At 31.7% G+C, this 18,131-nt stretch overlaps 1 protein-coding gene across 1 annotated transcript; it reads left to right on the forward strand.

Moving 5' to 3' along the window:
* Window positions 1-711: 711 nt before the first annotated feature.
* Window positions 712-11,728, forward strand: LOC134689698 (uncharacterized). Its single transcript, XM_063549664.1, has 4 exons — window positions 712-925; window positions 2,599-2,828; window positions 5,064-5,337; window positions 9,012-11,728. Exons 1-4 carry the CDS (start codon window positions 712-714, stop codon window positions 11,726-11,728), a joined length of 3,435 nt encoding a protein of 1,144 aa, XP_063405734.1.
* Window positions 11,729-18,131: the final 6,403 nt, after the last annotated feature.

Raw genomic sequence — 18,131 nt, forward strand, 5'->3', positions numbered from 1 at the left:
AAAAGGGCCTGGAGTGGTGTAATTTTCAATCTACACCTTTGTATCATATTAGTGATATATAAAGTTGAATTCTTTTATTCGTCGTTTTTACGTGATGACGGCTGAACAAATGGACTTCGTAATTTTAGTATTATAGATATCCTCATTCCCCGGTGCTAGCATCATCAGATAACCTATATACATTGTAGGACGATTTTGATCCAGTTGAATGTAATTGAGCTTATTCTAGTGATATGTGTTGATTTTGATATTGATTATCGTGGCAATCTTTCCAAGGTCGCTATTTTGTAATTTTTCGGTTGGTCAATTGCTAATATTATTTAAAATATCAAGAACTATTACCATGCCACATTTGATTTTTATCATAACACCCAAACATTTCTTACCGATCTGCCAGACTAATATTGCACTTGTACAATCATTTGAACCATTTTACAATTGTGTCAAAATCTGTAAAATTATTAAGTCCATCGGTTATATTTAACGCAAAATGCCAAGTATACGGTAAACATCTCCTTGGAGCCTTTAGTTATAATCTTAATTCTTATGTTAATTAATATCAACATCCTTGGAGCCTCCAGGAACAATGTTTTATCAACATGATCTTTTTTATGTCTAGTAACATTTTTATTTTTCAGGAATAATTAAATGAACAATTTTGTAACAATGATAATGTTTTATATTGGACAACGGAGATAATTGGTTGAAATAATGGCACCTCTTTCTGAAGAAGAGGAGAACTATGTTCGATTAGCATTGTTGTTAAAAGGAGTGACACCTAGAGCTGTCCGTACATATTTTGACAAAGAATTTCCACCTACCTCTCTACCCTCAACACTTAATACAAGCAAAAACACTCTTTTGGGCTTAAAATTCACGAGAATCATCAATCAGGCTCAATGGAATCTTTTGCATCCGAGAAATGGTAGGTTTTGTGAAGTAAGATTTCATAGAAAAGTATAATTTCAGGTGATGGCTAAAACAAAAAATATTTCTTAATCATAAATGCGAATTCCTATATTTTTAGTTATCATTTTATTTGTACATACTTGTTGCTGATAGTTTTTTCACTTTTTCTCTGAGTTGAAACCATAAAAAAGTGTAAAAATGCAGTCGGAGCATTACTTAAAGAAGTAACTTTTCAAAGCTGCATGGACTAACGCAAATTAATTGTTCTTGAAATATAAATGAAAATTTTCAGGTATATCATAATATTTTACCTGAAATTATATTCATGATTGGGTATTATTCTAGAAAATACATTTTGGACAGATTTGATAATACATTGTTGTGTTAAATGGAAATCCCAAAATAATCTTTTGCGTTCGTGCTCTTAAAACATATATTAAAAATAGACAATCGGACATGTCTTTAAATGTTGTTTACATGTTTAAGCGAAAAAAACCTGCATTTTATATCAAATATCCCTTTACATTTTGGAGTTTTCAACTTTTCATGATCATAAGTTGTACGAGAAATATTTTTATTTTTTTTATTTTTAAAATTCCTTTATTTCCATCAGTTGCTTGTTACATTGTCTTCAACAAGTCCAAGCTCCTTGTGAAGAATACATATAAATTTCAATTCTATTATATATTAATAAATAAAACATCAATCTAATAAATGTTTCTTAAAAATTATCTTTTTTTAACTTCTTTGAATAATACAATCGTTTTGTAAATTTTCTAATTTTCTAATGAATAGACAAAAAAACATCAAGTCTTTTCATTTTCTGATCATATCAGATCCATAGTAGGATTTATAAATTGAAAACCCAATAATAGTTATAAGAAAGTTAAAGCCAAAGTAATATTTATCAGATATTTTATAGCCAAAAACAATATCTTTCAATGTGAAATCTTTTTCTATATAGTTGTACGAGAAAATAATCATCCATTCAGATATCAAAACTGGGGTAAACTAGTGAAAATCAATAGTGATCACATTGGACAGCTAAACTTTTCCAGAGTGTTTGTAATCATCTCGCAATGTGTTTGCATTTTTTTGCTCCCGCCGTGACACAGCAAGGGGGCTTTGTGTTTCACCCTTGTCTGAACGTTCGTAAGTCCGATATTAGTTTCCGATCTCTTACTTTCGTTTTTTCGCCACCAAAACTTATGAAACATATACGCAATGCGAAATACCACCCATCTAGGATCAAGGTTGAATGTGGTTGCCGCGACTCTAACCGTTTTTGAGTTATGTCCCTTAATATTTTTGCATAGATTTCCCCAATCTCACTTCATTTTGCGTTAACCCAACATTATGAGATTTATTCACAGTGCTTATTACCACCAAACTCTGATAAATATTGAATTAGTGGCGTCCTATTACCTGTTCTTAAGGTACGTCCCTTAATAGATGGAAAAATTGACAAACTGGCGGTTTCATCAATCTAACTTTATTTTGCTGCAACCAAATGATATGGAGCATAAACCAAATTGTTATTATCACCAAGCTCAGGTAAATTTGATCTGGTTGACGTCGAGAACACTGTTCGTGAGTTAAGTTCCTTTATAGCTGTTAAAAACGTAAGTATTTTAACGCATTTAACACCAATATAGGTGATGTATTTGTTTGTTGCTTTTCATAATACAGGAGTTGTTGATTCCAAAACATTTGATGTAACGTTGATGATCTGTTTAATCAGAAACTTGACATCTATCAATCATCCAATCAACGGATTTGACGATCTACCATTACCGTGGGAGTTAAATCCAGGATCTGATTTAGCCAGGATAAAATATTACAGGAATGAACTAGCTCATCATGATAGTAATACAATACACATTACATACTTCAATACAGCTTGGAGAGATATTTCACATGTAAGTGTGTGTCGACATTGATACTTGTAATACATATAACTTGTTAAATAATGACATCATTGCCAATGCAACGCTCAGATAAAGTAATACTTGAGAAATGTAATCAATCTCATGTTCTTACTCAGTGAACTAGTCCGCGATTGCTCCGACATCTGAAGTCCTTTTTTTTAGCCTGAACAATCAATGCCACTGAAGCGATACTAAACGACCCTACATGTCGTCAGCAGCATCGACAACATTTAGGTTTAGTCTAATATTTGATTTGTGTTTATACATTTAAAACCCTTTATTGAATTTTATGAGATTGGAAAGAAGAATTGTTTTTGGACCAAAAGACAGTATCCAGAGCAAAATAATGATTTTTTTTATTTTATCATTTTCCGGTATTTTACTGATAAACGGTTTCAGCATTTGCAGTTATCAAGTAGATGTACAGTGTGATACTAAAGTTTATTATTCATAACTTACATTGTCAGACCCTTCTTAGAACTTTTATGAAACTTTGGCATAAGCTTTTTTTATGATAAAACGATAATGGCTTACGAAAATTATCAAAATCATTTTTTTTTTTATCTTTATAGTATCATTACTGATATATTTAAAGGGGCACTAGCTGTCAAATTCATGGTCACCAATTTGACTCAAATTCTCATATTTGATTAATAACAATGTAAAACATTTATCCAATCTATCAAACGTTTAAAATAAACAGTTTACAGAGCATGGGGTAGATGATATGTAGGTTCGTTTCGTGTGTATCTAAATCCAGACGGCATCTAATTAACTATCGATTTGACCTCAGATGACCATATAAGCGATGTAAACACAAATAAAGATATGAATAGGTTAAACCAGCACGTGCAATTGGATTTTTATAGGTCTGTTTGATTTGAATTTATAGATTAAAAATATAAGTTTCTCATTGTTTTTAACCGTATAAGAATGATTTATGTGGATCGAATTAGTAATCAAATGATTTACCGTAGTTTCACTTTCATTGTTGACATTCTTTTTCTTTAAATAACCAGTCCACGTACAATGCATGCGTTGTCAGTCTCTAGCTAGGGGGTTAAATTAAGTTCACATGAATACCGGTTAGAATGATGATGACGTTTTCACTTGCAAGTAAATCAGTCAAAAATTATGTATAATCGCTTATTTCAACAAAATTAAAGCAAATTGATTGCTAAAAGCAAATTATTATTTCATTATTCCAATTTAATTAATGATTAATCTAAAAAAAAATATACTTTATTTTTTTATATATATCGTAGCTAGTGCTCCTTTAAAAAGAAATATCAAAAATACTCCTAGGAAAATTCAAAAAGAAAAGTCCCTAACCAAATAGTCAAATCATACGAGACATCATCATACATCAAACATGTCAACGAATGGATGACGACTTTCACCTGTTTGACTTGATACAGACATTTTCTTATGTAGAAAATGGTGGATTAAAAGTGGTTTTGTAGCAAGCTTATTGTCTCACTTGTATGACTGTCGCGTCAAATTACATTACATTGGTAACGTTGCGTGAACAAAATACACAGTCATGTAAAAATGTCAAAGAATCTTTGAACCCGTAGCCAACATTTTATGATTATTTATATTATTACAGTGAGACATAAGTACTATTATCTGGTAGCTTGAAATTTTTGCATTAAGTTTTATATTTTAGGAGGTAGAAGACCTTCTTGGGCAATACCTTCTTTGCAGATACCTTATATTACAAAGTGTCCGTCGGTCAGATGTTCATTGACCTCATTTTCATAGTTGAATGACGGCTTTAAGGAACATTTTATAGGTTATTTTTTCATAAATATTATAGGTCACTGAGTATAAGAAAATAAGATAACTACACTTTTTATATTTGTTTTCTTGCAATATCTACATGTCTGTCAGACAGGGTTTACCATACGTTCAACACATTTCATCGATCAGTGATCAACATTAAATTTGCAAAATTAAGTCCGTTTCTGCGATAAATATCTCTGTGTCAACAAGTTATACCTTTGAATTATGTTAATTATGGATAATGACATTCTTTCAACTAATGTACTACAATGCTTCTATGATTATCTAATGAATCACAGCATAATAAGCAAAGCTCGAAATGCAAGCAAGGTTCTTTGGGTCAAAATGATTGTTGAATATTGCCATAATAAAGAATAATGTTTAAAGCAATGGTACATGTACATATGATATATCGTTATATATAGAATGGTTGATTTATAGGCCGTATGTCGCTTGGGAGGTCAAACAATGTATCAAGAGTGTCAAGAGTTAAAAGTGAAGATCTTAGACCAGTCTCATCAGGAAATTATATTGGAAATCAAACAATCACTAGAAGAGATGGAAGAGATGAAACATAAAATGAATAACTTGTGTTTGGAAAACTCTAGAATGACAGCATATTTAATAGAATTACAAACTTCCTTCAATACTCTACGGAAAGAACACATGAAAAGTATGGAAAGTTTGCAAAATCCAATACCATTGAACATCAGAGGTATTTATATTTATTGATACATTTTTATGTGCTGTATCAGTTTTACTATACAGAGATTGTTTACCTGATAGTCACTTATTTTTTAATCCATTCTCAGCTGGGGTGTCAGCTTTAAATAAGTATGTAAACGAAATGAATGATAATCGAGCAATGTTAAACACTTTTATGAGATTCTCGACAATTTTGACATTGCTTGATAAGCATAAAATTGTTTTCGTTTTCATCTGCAAAAAAAGTAAAGTAAAAGACATAAACCATTTCAATAAGGCGTACACAAGATTATAAGTTCGCATCTTGTATGTACAGGTATTAAAATATTTTCTTGATCCTGTGACTAAAATAAATGATAATCATTATTTCGAACTTACATTTTATATTACTTACACTTAAAATATAAACTGACCACAAGCCAATAAACATTCACTCACCTAAAGTTAACACAACAGCAACAAATTGCTTTATAAAATTATTCCAATGTTTTTTTATATCTGTTGGAAGCATTTCATTTTCTTGACAATTACTTATCATATCTTTATGAAATTGTACCACAATGTTCCATTCCAGGAAAAAAAGGTTGGTATTCATTTTGCTGGTGTTGGTTCACCCTAACTGTTTGAGAATTGGGGTTATAACACAAATAGTGTGTTTGTTTATGACTATTGCTTGTGTATAACTGTTTGGACCTCCTTGGAATTATTTCATAAGGAATTTACAAAATGATTTGGGGGTCATGACTCTAATCGTTGAGAATATAAGGTCAAAATGATACGAAAACAAGTGTTTACAGATTTCTTGAAAATAAGTTCAAGTCTATAAATGTCTATGAAATTCAACCAAGACGGGTCATACAAAACGAAGAAGATTGGGAAAGATTGTGGGGTTACCGGCTTAATCTAAGTAGACCAAAAAGGGCAACAAAGTAAACTTTCATGATACTTTGTATACATATCTTATTTCTTGACCAATTTTGGGGGGTTTAATTCAGAATCAGTTCTTAATTGGGGTTTTTATATTGTTCATTGTAATCGCTTTTTTATGTTCTGCATTTTCTGTCCCGTTTTAGGATTAGTTCGTATTGAGGTTCAAATGTTCAAAAATGAACTTTGATTTAAACACGAAGTCTATTCCCCAGGAGTAGATTACCCAGGAGTAGATTACCTTAGCCGTATTTGGCACAACTTTTTGGAATTTGGATCCTCAATGCTCTTCAACTTTGTATTTATTTGGCTTTTTAACTATTTCGATTTGAGCGTCACTGATGAGTCTTATGTAGACGAAACGCGCGTCTGGCGTATAAAATTATAATCCTGGTACTTTTGATAACTATTTACACCACTGGGTCGATGCCACTGCTGGTGGACGTTTCGTCCCCGAGGGTATCACCAGCCCAGTAGTCAGCACTTCGGTGTTGACATGAATATCAATTATATGGTCATTTTTATAAATTTTCTGTTTACAAAACCTTGAATTTTTCGAAAAACTAAGGATTTTCTTGCCCCAGGAGTAGATTACCTTAGCCGTATTTGGCACAACTTTTTGGAATTTTGGATCCTCAATGCTCTTCAACTTTGTATTTATTTGGCTTTTTAACTATTTCGATTTGAGCGTCACTGATGAGTCTTATGTAGACGAAACGCGCGTCTGGCGTATAAAATTATAATCCTGGTACTTTTGATAACTAAGTTTAGTACTTTGATATGCCAAGTCTATTGCTCATTTAGAATATTCAATTCTAAGGCCTCGTTTTCGAAGATATAAGATATCAAAATATCAATGATCTTCAAATGAATAGTTCTTTTGGCCTCTTGCTACAAAGCGTCTCTAATGGGTCTTGTGTAGACGAAACCCGTATCTGGCGTATCAAATTGAAATTCGGACACCTTTGATAACTATTTACACCACCACTGGATCGATGCCACTGCTGGTGACGTTTTGTCCCAAAAGAAACCACCAGTACAGTAATCAACACTTATGTTTTCCCTGAATATCATTTATGTGGTCATTTGTATAAATAACCTGATTGCAAAAGTATGAATTAATTAAAATACTTCTGTATTCTAATCCCATGCATCTATTACCTTAGCCATATTTGGCACACTTTTCTAGAATTGTGGGTCCTCAATGCTCTCTAACTATATACTAATGTGACTGTCTAATTATTTTGATCTGAGCGTCACTGATAAGTCCTATCTAGACGAAACGAACGGCTGGCATATCAAATTATAAGCCCCTTACCTTTGATAACTACTTAAAGTTGTCCCGCATTTACGTACAAAGAGCCCTAAATCAAACATTGTTTTATTTCAGCTTAAATCAAAGTTTTGTTGTCCTTTGAATTGGTGATTCAAACAGTATATAAAGATTTGATTTTTTTGTTTTTTTTAATATCTTCTTTATTGAGGTCCAAAGAGCTAAAAATTAAACTTTGCAGGTTGAATCTAAAGTTGATTTTATCAACAAAAAAACTAACTTTTGCGACAGTTTTCATGTTTGCACGAGGAAGTTGAAACGACATTTAAATAAGTATCTTATAGTATGTCTTTCTGTGCTGTCTTGCTACAGTATTGTTTAAGAATGGACGAATTTTGGTGTTTATTAAAACGTTAAAACCAGTCGCATTTCTTTGGTGTAAAGTGATTGTTTTTCAAGTTGTTCATAAGTCTTTCTTATATGGAAAGGACCGTAGGTTTTCCTGTTTTATTGGTTTTACACAAGTTGATCAATCGGAGTCTTGTCCTTTTTTTATAAGTGATAAGTAAAACTTAAATTTTATTTGGTATATCTGATCCTTGCTTAGCCTTCATCAAATAGAGACAAAGTGTATCTGATTATGACCTCATCTTAAACTTTCATTTGTCAATGCAAAATTTTTATGGTTATGTGTGTTTCAGGAACACTTTCAGTATCATTCAAATTAGGATCAGTTAAAAAGGCCTTTTTTATGCATGTTCATTTTTTGTACAGCACAGTCAGATTTCAGGTATGAATACAACCTTCTCCTGGTCTAAACCTGTATGCTTATCCCAGGCGTAGATTACCTTTGCCGTATTTGTCACAATTTTTGGGAATTTTTGATCCTCAATGCTCTTCAACTTTGTACGTGTTTGTCTTTATAAATATTTTGATATGAGCGTCACTGATGAGTCTTATGTAGACGAAACGCACGTCTGGTGTACTAAATTATAATCATGGTACCTTTGATAACTTTTGACATAGACTTTATGAAAAAATGGTCCAATAAGTTCACTTTTGGAACATTTTTTTATCCACGTTTTTTTGATTAGTATAAGGTTTCACCACATTAAGATAATGAGTATGCATATTATTGTTTATGACACAAGTTATATATGAAATCACTAATCCATGGCTAAACCTTACCATATGGTAAAGTTTTGCACTGACGTATAACTTTGAAGAAGATGTTTCAATAAGAAATCTATCAAAATATGCAGATGTGATATGATGGCTTACCACCAAGGGACAAGTATTAAAACGACCATGGTATTTAACAATTAGTACAACCGATACTTTATAGTAAGGTTTAAAAGGTCCTGAAATGACGTCATGTATATCAACTTACACCACTGCCGAAATTTAATATTTGATGTTTGTTCTTGATTGAAAAGGCATAATTCTTTTTTTTTTGTATAAGCTACTCTAATATTATTTTTCAGAACTGATACAAATAAAGATAGAAAACTGGGGAAACAAAGATAAGATGTTTGTGTCAACCAAAGCAAGTGATTATGTCATGAAAAGTTTACGGAACAACAGTTGTTTGACATTAACTGCCCCATCAGGAGTTGGAAAAACATTTATTGCTAGACACATGGCACTTGTTTTAAAGAATATAGGATTCAATATAATACCAGTGGAATTACCAGTCGACATTAAAAATTATTACCAGCCTGGTAAAAAGACAGTATTCATTGTAGATGATATTTGTGGAAATTATACTGCCAACCAACAACAAATTGATAACTGGAAACAACTGTTACCTGTAATAAATACAATTATTGCAGACAAGAGTTGTAGGATTATTGTATCATGTAGATTACAAGTTTTTAGAGATGACAACTTTAATGCATTATCACCTTTCAAATCTTATGAATGCAACTTAATATCAGATAAGTTATGCCTTACATCTGAAGAGAAAACAAACATAGGAAATACTTACATTGGCACAGGAATGAAAGAACTTCATGATATATTTCAAAAGTATGAGTTTTTTCCACGTTTGTGTAGTTTATATCCTGCCATTACAAAAAGTGTACATGCAAAAGAACTTCCTTTTACTGTTTATAAGAATGAGCTTGATAAATTAACTGAACATGGTGATGACGGGGGATATAGAATATGTAGTCTTGCTTTATGTGTTCTTTTTAATAATAAACTTGAAGAAAAATGGTTCTTTGGTAAAGTAACAAAATGGCAAAAACAGATCATAAAAGACACATATAATTCTTGTAGATTGGACAGAAGTATATCAAAACCAAAACTGCAACATGCCCTTGATACCTTAGATGGAACATTTATCTGTAAACAAAATGGTATTTATAGAATTTTACATAATACACTATTTGACTTCCTTGCTCATTACTTCGGCCAGAAAATGATTGAATGTCTGATAGACCATGGCGATAGTGGTATAATACATACACGTCTTATTTGGCAGAAATCATCAGATGACAGGGACAGTAACATAGATTTCCTTATTGAGATACCACATAATAGTTCACAAACATATCTAAAAAGGTGTATAAAGGACTGGTCAGCTGGAAATGTGTCAGTTGTATTTCAAAACAAGAATATGAAGATATCATCATTTCGACAACAGTTATTACAGTACGTACAACGACTAGAAAAATCAGAAAAAGTAGCATTAGTCAATACTAAGGACACAGTGATGCCAAAGGCATCAGGTAATACTCCACTTATTCTTACTTGTGGTGATGGTTATACTGATATGGTACAGTGGATTTTATGCAACGATGTGAATGTGGATCAGTGTAACGATGATGGGGTTACTGGACTGTACCTGGCAAGTCAGAACGGACATAATGAAATAGTCAAGTTATTGTTGGAGAAAGATCCTAATGTTGATCTATGTGACAAGGATGGCTATAGTTCGCTGTCCACGACAGGTTATAATGGACATACTGGTATAGTAAAGTTACTGTTAGAGGAGAATCCTAAAGTTGATCTATGTGACAAGGATGGCCGTAGTCCTCTCTACAAAGCAAGTCAGAATGGACATACTGGTATAGTAAAGTTACTGTTAGAGAAGAATCCTAATGTTGATCTATGTGACAAGGATGGCTGTAGTCCTCTGTACAAAGCAAGTCAGAATGGACATAGTGATTTAGTAAAGTTACTGTTAGAGAAGAATCCTAATGTTGATCTATGTGACAAGGATGGCCGTAGTCCTCTGTACACAGCAAGTCAGAATGGACATACTGACATAGTAAAGTTACTGTTAGAGAAGAATCCTAATGTTGATCTATGTGACAAGGATGGCCGTAGTCCTCTGTACACAGCAAGTCAGAATGGACATACTGACATAGTAAAGTTACTGTTAGAGAAGAATCCTAATGTTGATCTATGTGACAAGGATGGCCGTAGTCCTCTGTACACAGCAAGTCAGAATGGACATACTGACATAATAAAGATACTGTTAGAGAAGAATCCTAATGTTGATCTATGTGACAATGATGGCGTTACACCACTTATTCAGTTATGTGCCGGTAATCACACCAGTATTGTACAGCTATTAATGAGACATAAACCAAACATTGATGCCCAGACCTATGATGGAGGTAATGCCTTAATGTTCAGTGTAGTGAATGGAAACCTAGAGATAATTCAGCTACTAGTAAAGAACAATGCTGATTGTAATGTGTGCTGCTGTAGTAAACAGACTTTAATAGATACAATTAAAGGCAAGAAATCAATAACATTAGAAGAAGAAAAACAAGCTTGTTTTGATTATCTAATACAGAAAGCATCCTCACAAGTAGCAGATTATATCAGTAAGAACACAATAAACTACGTCTTCAATATGGAGGCTGGATGTTCTCCGTTACACTTTGCCTGCTTTATGAATAGGCTAGATGTAGTCCGTTGTCTTCTGGGCCATAATGCTAACATCAACATGACAAACGAAGACGAAACAACTCCATTATTTTTTGCATGTGAAGTAGGAAATGAGGATATTGTACGTTTATTGTTAGATAAAGGTGCAGATACACAGATTTGTAGACTAGATGGAAAATCCCCTTTACAGATTGCTACAGATAATGGACATACATCTATAGTAGTGGTTGTATCAGAACACATGATGTTGAACACTCTTTCTTCTAACTCTTGTTCTGTAATCAGCGGGTCTATCTGAAATGTTGAAAACATGCAAGGGATGTTGAAATTCCTTTTTAACGTCATTTTCTTTTGTTAGTGGTATCGTCTTCGGTCTTGTTCTTTGTTTATGTAATGTTTTACTTGTACCATAGCACTCATATGGTCAAGAAAAGCTTTCTCCTTAAATATTGTCCTTTGGATAATGAATGGTTTAGTGTTAACTAGAACACCTATGGTTAAAAAAAACTATATTCTGGCATCTTGTTCTTTGATTCATAATTGGTATGACATGCTTTCTATAACATGAATATTTCTCGCTTTAATCATTTGAATTAGAAAATAATATTCATTGAATGAAAACAACCGCGTCACACTTTGAACATAGTGGTAATTCTATTATTACTTAGTAGTTTGCAATTACTGTATTGTTTTCTAAAGTCACATTCATTTCGGTCAGTTTTTGTCTTATATGTTTTAATTTTATGTAATTTTATATTCTACTGATTATTTGACATATCTATGCTGTATACAAATATCATTGTTATCGTGGTAGCTGTTTGTATGACATACTTTAGATACTGTTTATGAATCTTGACTATCATTTTATGTAAACTACTATAGCGGTTTTTCATCAAATGATCTACTTAATATACTGCATACAGATATGTACTTCCATTTTATGTTGATTGCTATGTTGATTTTTGTAACGTTTTACTGATTGTATATAACAAATTTTATATACAGTGTACAAATATAGACTACCATTTTGATTTTATTGCTGTTGGTTAATGTTTTCTATTGTGTCTGTATTCTCTTGGATATTTTTGCTAACATGGCAAACCCTTATATTTCTATAAATGTTGCATTGAAAACAACTGATTAAATTAACACATTATAACCATACTCTCTATAGAAAATATAGGGATCTATCAAGTCTTTAGATTCATCATTTCAGTAAAGTCTCACCACTTGTATAGCAGTATACCTTCCAATATACATATAAAACATTCCATATAAGTTATAACATGAAAAATTGGATGTATAAAAACATATTGTATATTAAAACTAACAGTAGAATATCTTAAGTTTAAATACTAAAACATATACAAGTACCATTCTATTATTGATACAGAAAGGATGTATCGTAGAATGTTTATTTGTTTTGCAATAAGTTATTATCATTTTTCAAAATATATATTAAGACCAGCTGTTGTAAAAGGCCGTGTCCGATGTGTCCTTATTTGGGTTCATTGTCTATCTGTTTTAAAATGTTTTGCTTTTTTGTTTTTAAAAGATTTTTTAATTTAAAACCTGGAAATCAGTGTTTTCACCTTTTTTTCATACATTCTAATTACAGTCTGATAACTGAAGCAGCCAATAAAAAAATTATTATAAATAAAATAGGGTTATAAGTTCTGTTTTTAGTATAGTTCCTGTAGATACTTTGATAATAATTTAATTTTAATATGTTTGAAATTTTAGATTTTTTTTTACTTTGAGTGGTTATATTGGTAAAATAGTAATACTTAGTTAGTTGATGTTTTTAGTTTTATATCTTATGACAAGCTATATGTTAGAAATTCTAAAAAAAAAAAAAAGGACGAGAAACAAAAATGCACTAAAAATAATTAGTAAAAGGGAATAGAAATGTAAGTGTGTACATCCTTGTTTATCTCTCCAGAAAGTTCTAAATATGACTGACCGCTCTGTCATGCTTTGATTATTAAAGTATAGTCTTGACGTCTTCAACCTACATGTTGCTGTAGAGTTAATTTATTTTTAAAACAGAGCATTGCTTCTAATTTTAATGAATGTCTAATAGGGTGAATAATTTTTAAATATTTTCCTTGTACAATCTTGTAGTTACATCATTAAATTTCCAAAATATCAATGGAAATAATAGATGTCCCTGTTAGACATATTTTCAAAATTGCGGGAACTGTTTCAAAAAAACTATTACTGCAAAAACTGTTTGTAAGCTGTATATGTATAAACTAAAATGTCCATGAATAAAAGGAATTTTTGTTTCGAATTATTTTCTAGTTTGTCACAATTTGAAACGTTGTAATACATCTATAGGAAATAAATTTATAATTTGTCAGCTTCTGGTACAATAAGATATGCACTGTAACATTCATTGTTCGTTATAACATATGTTAATAAAACAAAATTAATCTATATATTGCTATAGTTTCGTGTTTTCAAATAAATGCTGTAATTTAGAATTTTCACAAACAATTTAAACTGAATTTTACCATTTTGTATTGTTTGAACTATATTGTTCATATCTTATTACAGAAATATATTTGTATACATGTATTAGAATAGAATAAAAACATAGTAAAATAGTTTGTTGTTTACTATTTTTTATGTACTAGTATTTGTATTAACTGATAAAAGACCATTTACACAATGTGTTCTAAGTTTGAATTGGACAATGCTCAATGAAAATATGATACATTTGGTTTAGCAGTTCAGAATCTTTATGACAATATGTGCAATTGACATGAGCATGATGATTTATAAAGGCATGCAGCTTAACCCAAGTTATAACAAAGTAAACGTTGCTAAATCATCATTACATCAAGATATATGTCTGGGAGTCATATTTCTAGTTTCACAGACAAACATGTTGATCCCTAGTTACCATTCCACCGTTCTTGGTTTGATTATGGTCCATTGGGAACCTATTCTGATTGGAGGATATTGTAGGTCAATATTACAGAGCCTATAAATTACTGATTTTTTTTGTGGACACATTGCCTCTTAGTGAAAAGGCCTCTTCAATCTTAGGAAACATTCATAAAAACATAGATTTGTGGTATGATTGTCAAAAGGACAACCATTCAGAGAGATCGAAAACTGGATGTTAGCAGCTAAAGGTTCGACAGTGAGAAAAAATAAACCTATAATAAAATGGAGAATGCCATGACATGATGAATTGTGTAACATTTAAATCAAGAAACACAACGGTCTGAATTTTTAACAAGTGCAAATTTAAAAGTCACAGCAGCAATTAATAGACTAAAACTATGGCAATATCGTTTGTTCCAAACAAACATACAAACAAATAATATATCTTCACAAGCAACAGCTTCCAAGAAACATAAAAGAACACTATTAGTTTTTTGGGTCATTAGGTTATGGTTAAGCTTCCGCACCTAAAAGTAAACTTGAAAATTTAGAAATGGTTTTAAATGGTTTCAGTACAATATTTTTTGAGTAATGAAAAACGTTTCTTGTGGTTGTGTCTAAGAGTGATAAAAGAGGGTCGAAATATATTAGAAGAACAGTCAAACTCATAAATCGAAAGTAAACTGTAAAACGCCACGGCTACAAATGAAAATGACAAAGTGACAAATAAAAGAACACAAAAAACAACATAGAAAACTAAAGACAGAGCAACACAAACACCATCAAAAACTGGGGTGGTCGCAGGTGCTCCGGAAAGAGTAATCAGATCCTGCTCCACATGTGGCATCCGTCGTGTTGGTCATGTTTATTGATTGTTGTTACGACGTAGGAAAGATAGTATATATCATCTGTGATACGGTAATTCCATAACGGTCGACCAACTCGTGACGGCGTCTGTAAAATGTAAGCAGGGATGATATCAACTACACCATTTTGAACTCTCGGTTTAAAAAGCTTCCTTGTAAGCAGCAACCCTCTATCAAGGAAATCATGATAAGATATACAAGCGCGGGACTATCGTTTTAATTGGGAGATATATAATCCGTATGCAAGCCTACTCGAATGTTGCTATATAGAAATGTTAAGCTCTCAATTAGGTAGTTAAAATCATCCTTGTCAAAGGCCTTTAAAAAGTCTTAAGAAGATATAATCTTTTTACACTTTATTGTCTTTGTTTTTGCTAGGTTCTGAAAGATGCCAATCAGTTGGGATTTCAAAGACCTTTCTATTCTAAAGCCGTGTTGAACATTCGTCAAAATTGAGTTACTTTCTATGTGTTATATGATATGTTCCAATGCTGTACAGTGAACAGCTTTAAACAAGACAGATAAGCCTTGATGTTTAAGGTATGTTAAGATTGGACAGTAGTTTGTATATTCCATTATCCCATACAATCATGATTCCACTTGTATATGTTAGGAGTGTTGTAATCAATATGAGAGTGTGAATGTGCAAATGTGGTACAAAATACAACGGCTTGACAATAAACAAATATCACTGGTCGAGCGGACGGACAAATGCGTACAACAGCCCATTAAACTACAATTTTTAAAGGTTTACCGTACGACATTCCACTTTTTTTTGGTATATACGCCAGACGCGCGTTTCGTCTTCATACCACTGCCTGACTTGTATGTTTTGATGTTTAGTTTTGAGTCTGTTTCGCTGAACTAGTACAAATTTACTGAGGCCGGCTGTACAAGTGAGGTATGTTCTCGCCAAGCGTAAAATGCTGGCCTTGGGCTGTGTTTTCTCTCTGGTCGGATTGTGTCGACCCATTCTTCATTTCCATTCTCCATTCTTACTATAGATATTGAAAACTAAATAGTATTATGTTTCCTATTTTAACCAAAAAACTGATTATTAATTTATGCACCAAGTTTAGGTAGTAACCCTGATTAGTTTTCTCTCAATCGATTTATGACTTTTGAACATCGGTATATTACTGTTTCCTTTATCTTATATCATGATCTGATCAGAAACATATATACAGCTTACAGATTAAACTCATCTTTGTAAATAAAGCCAACAGTAGTTTACCGCTATTCGAAATTCATAAATCGATAGAAAAAAAAAACAAATCCGGGTTACAAATTGAAACTGAGACAACATCAAATATAAGAGAAGAACTACGACACAACAGAAACACAACATTAAAATGTCACACACACAGAAACGAACTTTAATATATATGTTGATGTCTTTATTGCGATCCAAACAAGAAGAGGAATTTTCAGTGTTCATATATTTTTTTAGGTTTCAAAAAATTATTTAAACAAGTCATGTCAAATTCTTTATAACAATGATTGTATTAATAGATAATTTGAATAACACTTTGTACAACAAGGTAATATGATTCAGAATAATATATATATATAATAATGATAATAATGATATATGACCACTAATTAAGGAAAGTAATACGTAGTTCGCACGAACTGATTCCTACATATAAAAGTTACTTTTAGAATATTCAAAATATTTTGATATTTTTAATAACTTCAAGAAATAAAGGCTTAATGACCTAGGGATACAGTTAAACCCTGGTTGAATGTTTATTTTCAATGATAAAAAGGAAAAATGAAATTGAAATATAAGCATATATTCTCTGTTTCTGATGTCCTTTTATTTACACTTAAAATAAAATGGTAAATATATCACAGAAAGCATATATGATAAGGTGGCACGGTAGTATTTGTTTTCCCGAATTTAGGTTGCTCTTTTGTGTACCCTACTCAGGTAAATGTATCTGAACAGTGTGATTGGACAAAAAATACAGTATTAACTGAACATACTTTCCCAAACTGAGTGATGAATCAGGTGTAGAAAAATATTTTTACATACAGATGAAAATGAATTTTTGAGAATTTTTTTTAATTTTGTTTTCACTGCACCATAAAAGACCTAAAAGTACTCGTGGCATTAGGTTTTTAAAAACAGCAAAAAAAGTAAACGGTCATAATCCCGCTGCAAATGTTTGCACCTGTCCTAAGTCAGGAATCTGATGTACAGTAGTTGTCGTTTGTTTATGTAATATATACGTGTTTCTCGTTTCTCGTTTTGTTTATATAGATTAGACCGTTGTTTTTCCCGTTTGAATGGTTTTACACTAGTAATTTTGGAGCCCTTTATAGCTTGTTGTTCGGTGTGAGCCAAGGCTCCGTGTTGAAGGCCGTACTTTAACCTATAATGGTTTACTTCTTGAATTGTTATTTGGATGGAGAGTTGTCTCATTGGCACTCACACCACATCTTCCTATATCCATGATACATATTCAAATTCTTTTCTGAATAGTAAAATGAAAGTACTTCAGTAAACTGTGAATGAAGAATTTTTTGCAGTTTTAGAAAGTGGTGAAAATTCTAAAAAGGCTATCATTATCCCTTATGGGCCAGGAAATACTACCGTGCCACCATAAAGGTTTTTTCATACCTATAAATATGTTTGTACATTAATATATTTCACAAGTTCAATTAATGTGTAATAAACTAATAACACTTGGTTATTGTTGTCTGCCATAAATTTTAAAATAGTAATATAATTATGAAATCAAAAAGCTAAAAAAGACCTGATACAAATGAGTGTGCAATAAAATTTATGTATAATAAACTCCTTTCCTTGACATACATGTACTAATACCTTTACAATATGTTTGTTTGATTATGTATAACCACAACATGTATCAGCAGTTAGATTAAACTTTATTTATAATTTAATACTTTAAGGTTTTATCTTACCAATCAATA

Source organism: Mytilus trossulus, chromosome 11 (genome assembly GCF_036588685.1).
Source record: "Mytilus trossulus isolate FHL-02 chromosome 11, PNRI_Mtr1.1.1.hap1, whole genome shotgun sequence".
Classification (NCBI taxonomy): Eukaryota; Metazoa; Mollusca; class Bivalvia; order Mytilida; family Mytilidae; genus Mytilus; species Mytilus trossulus.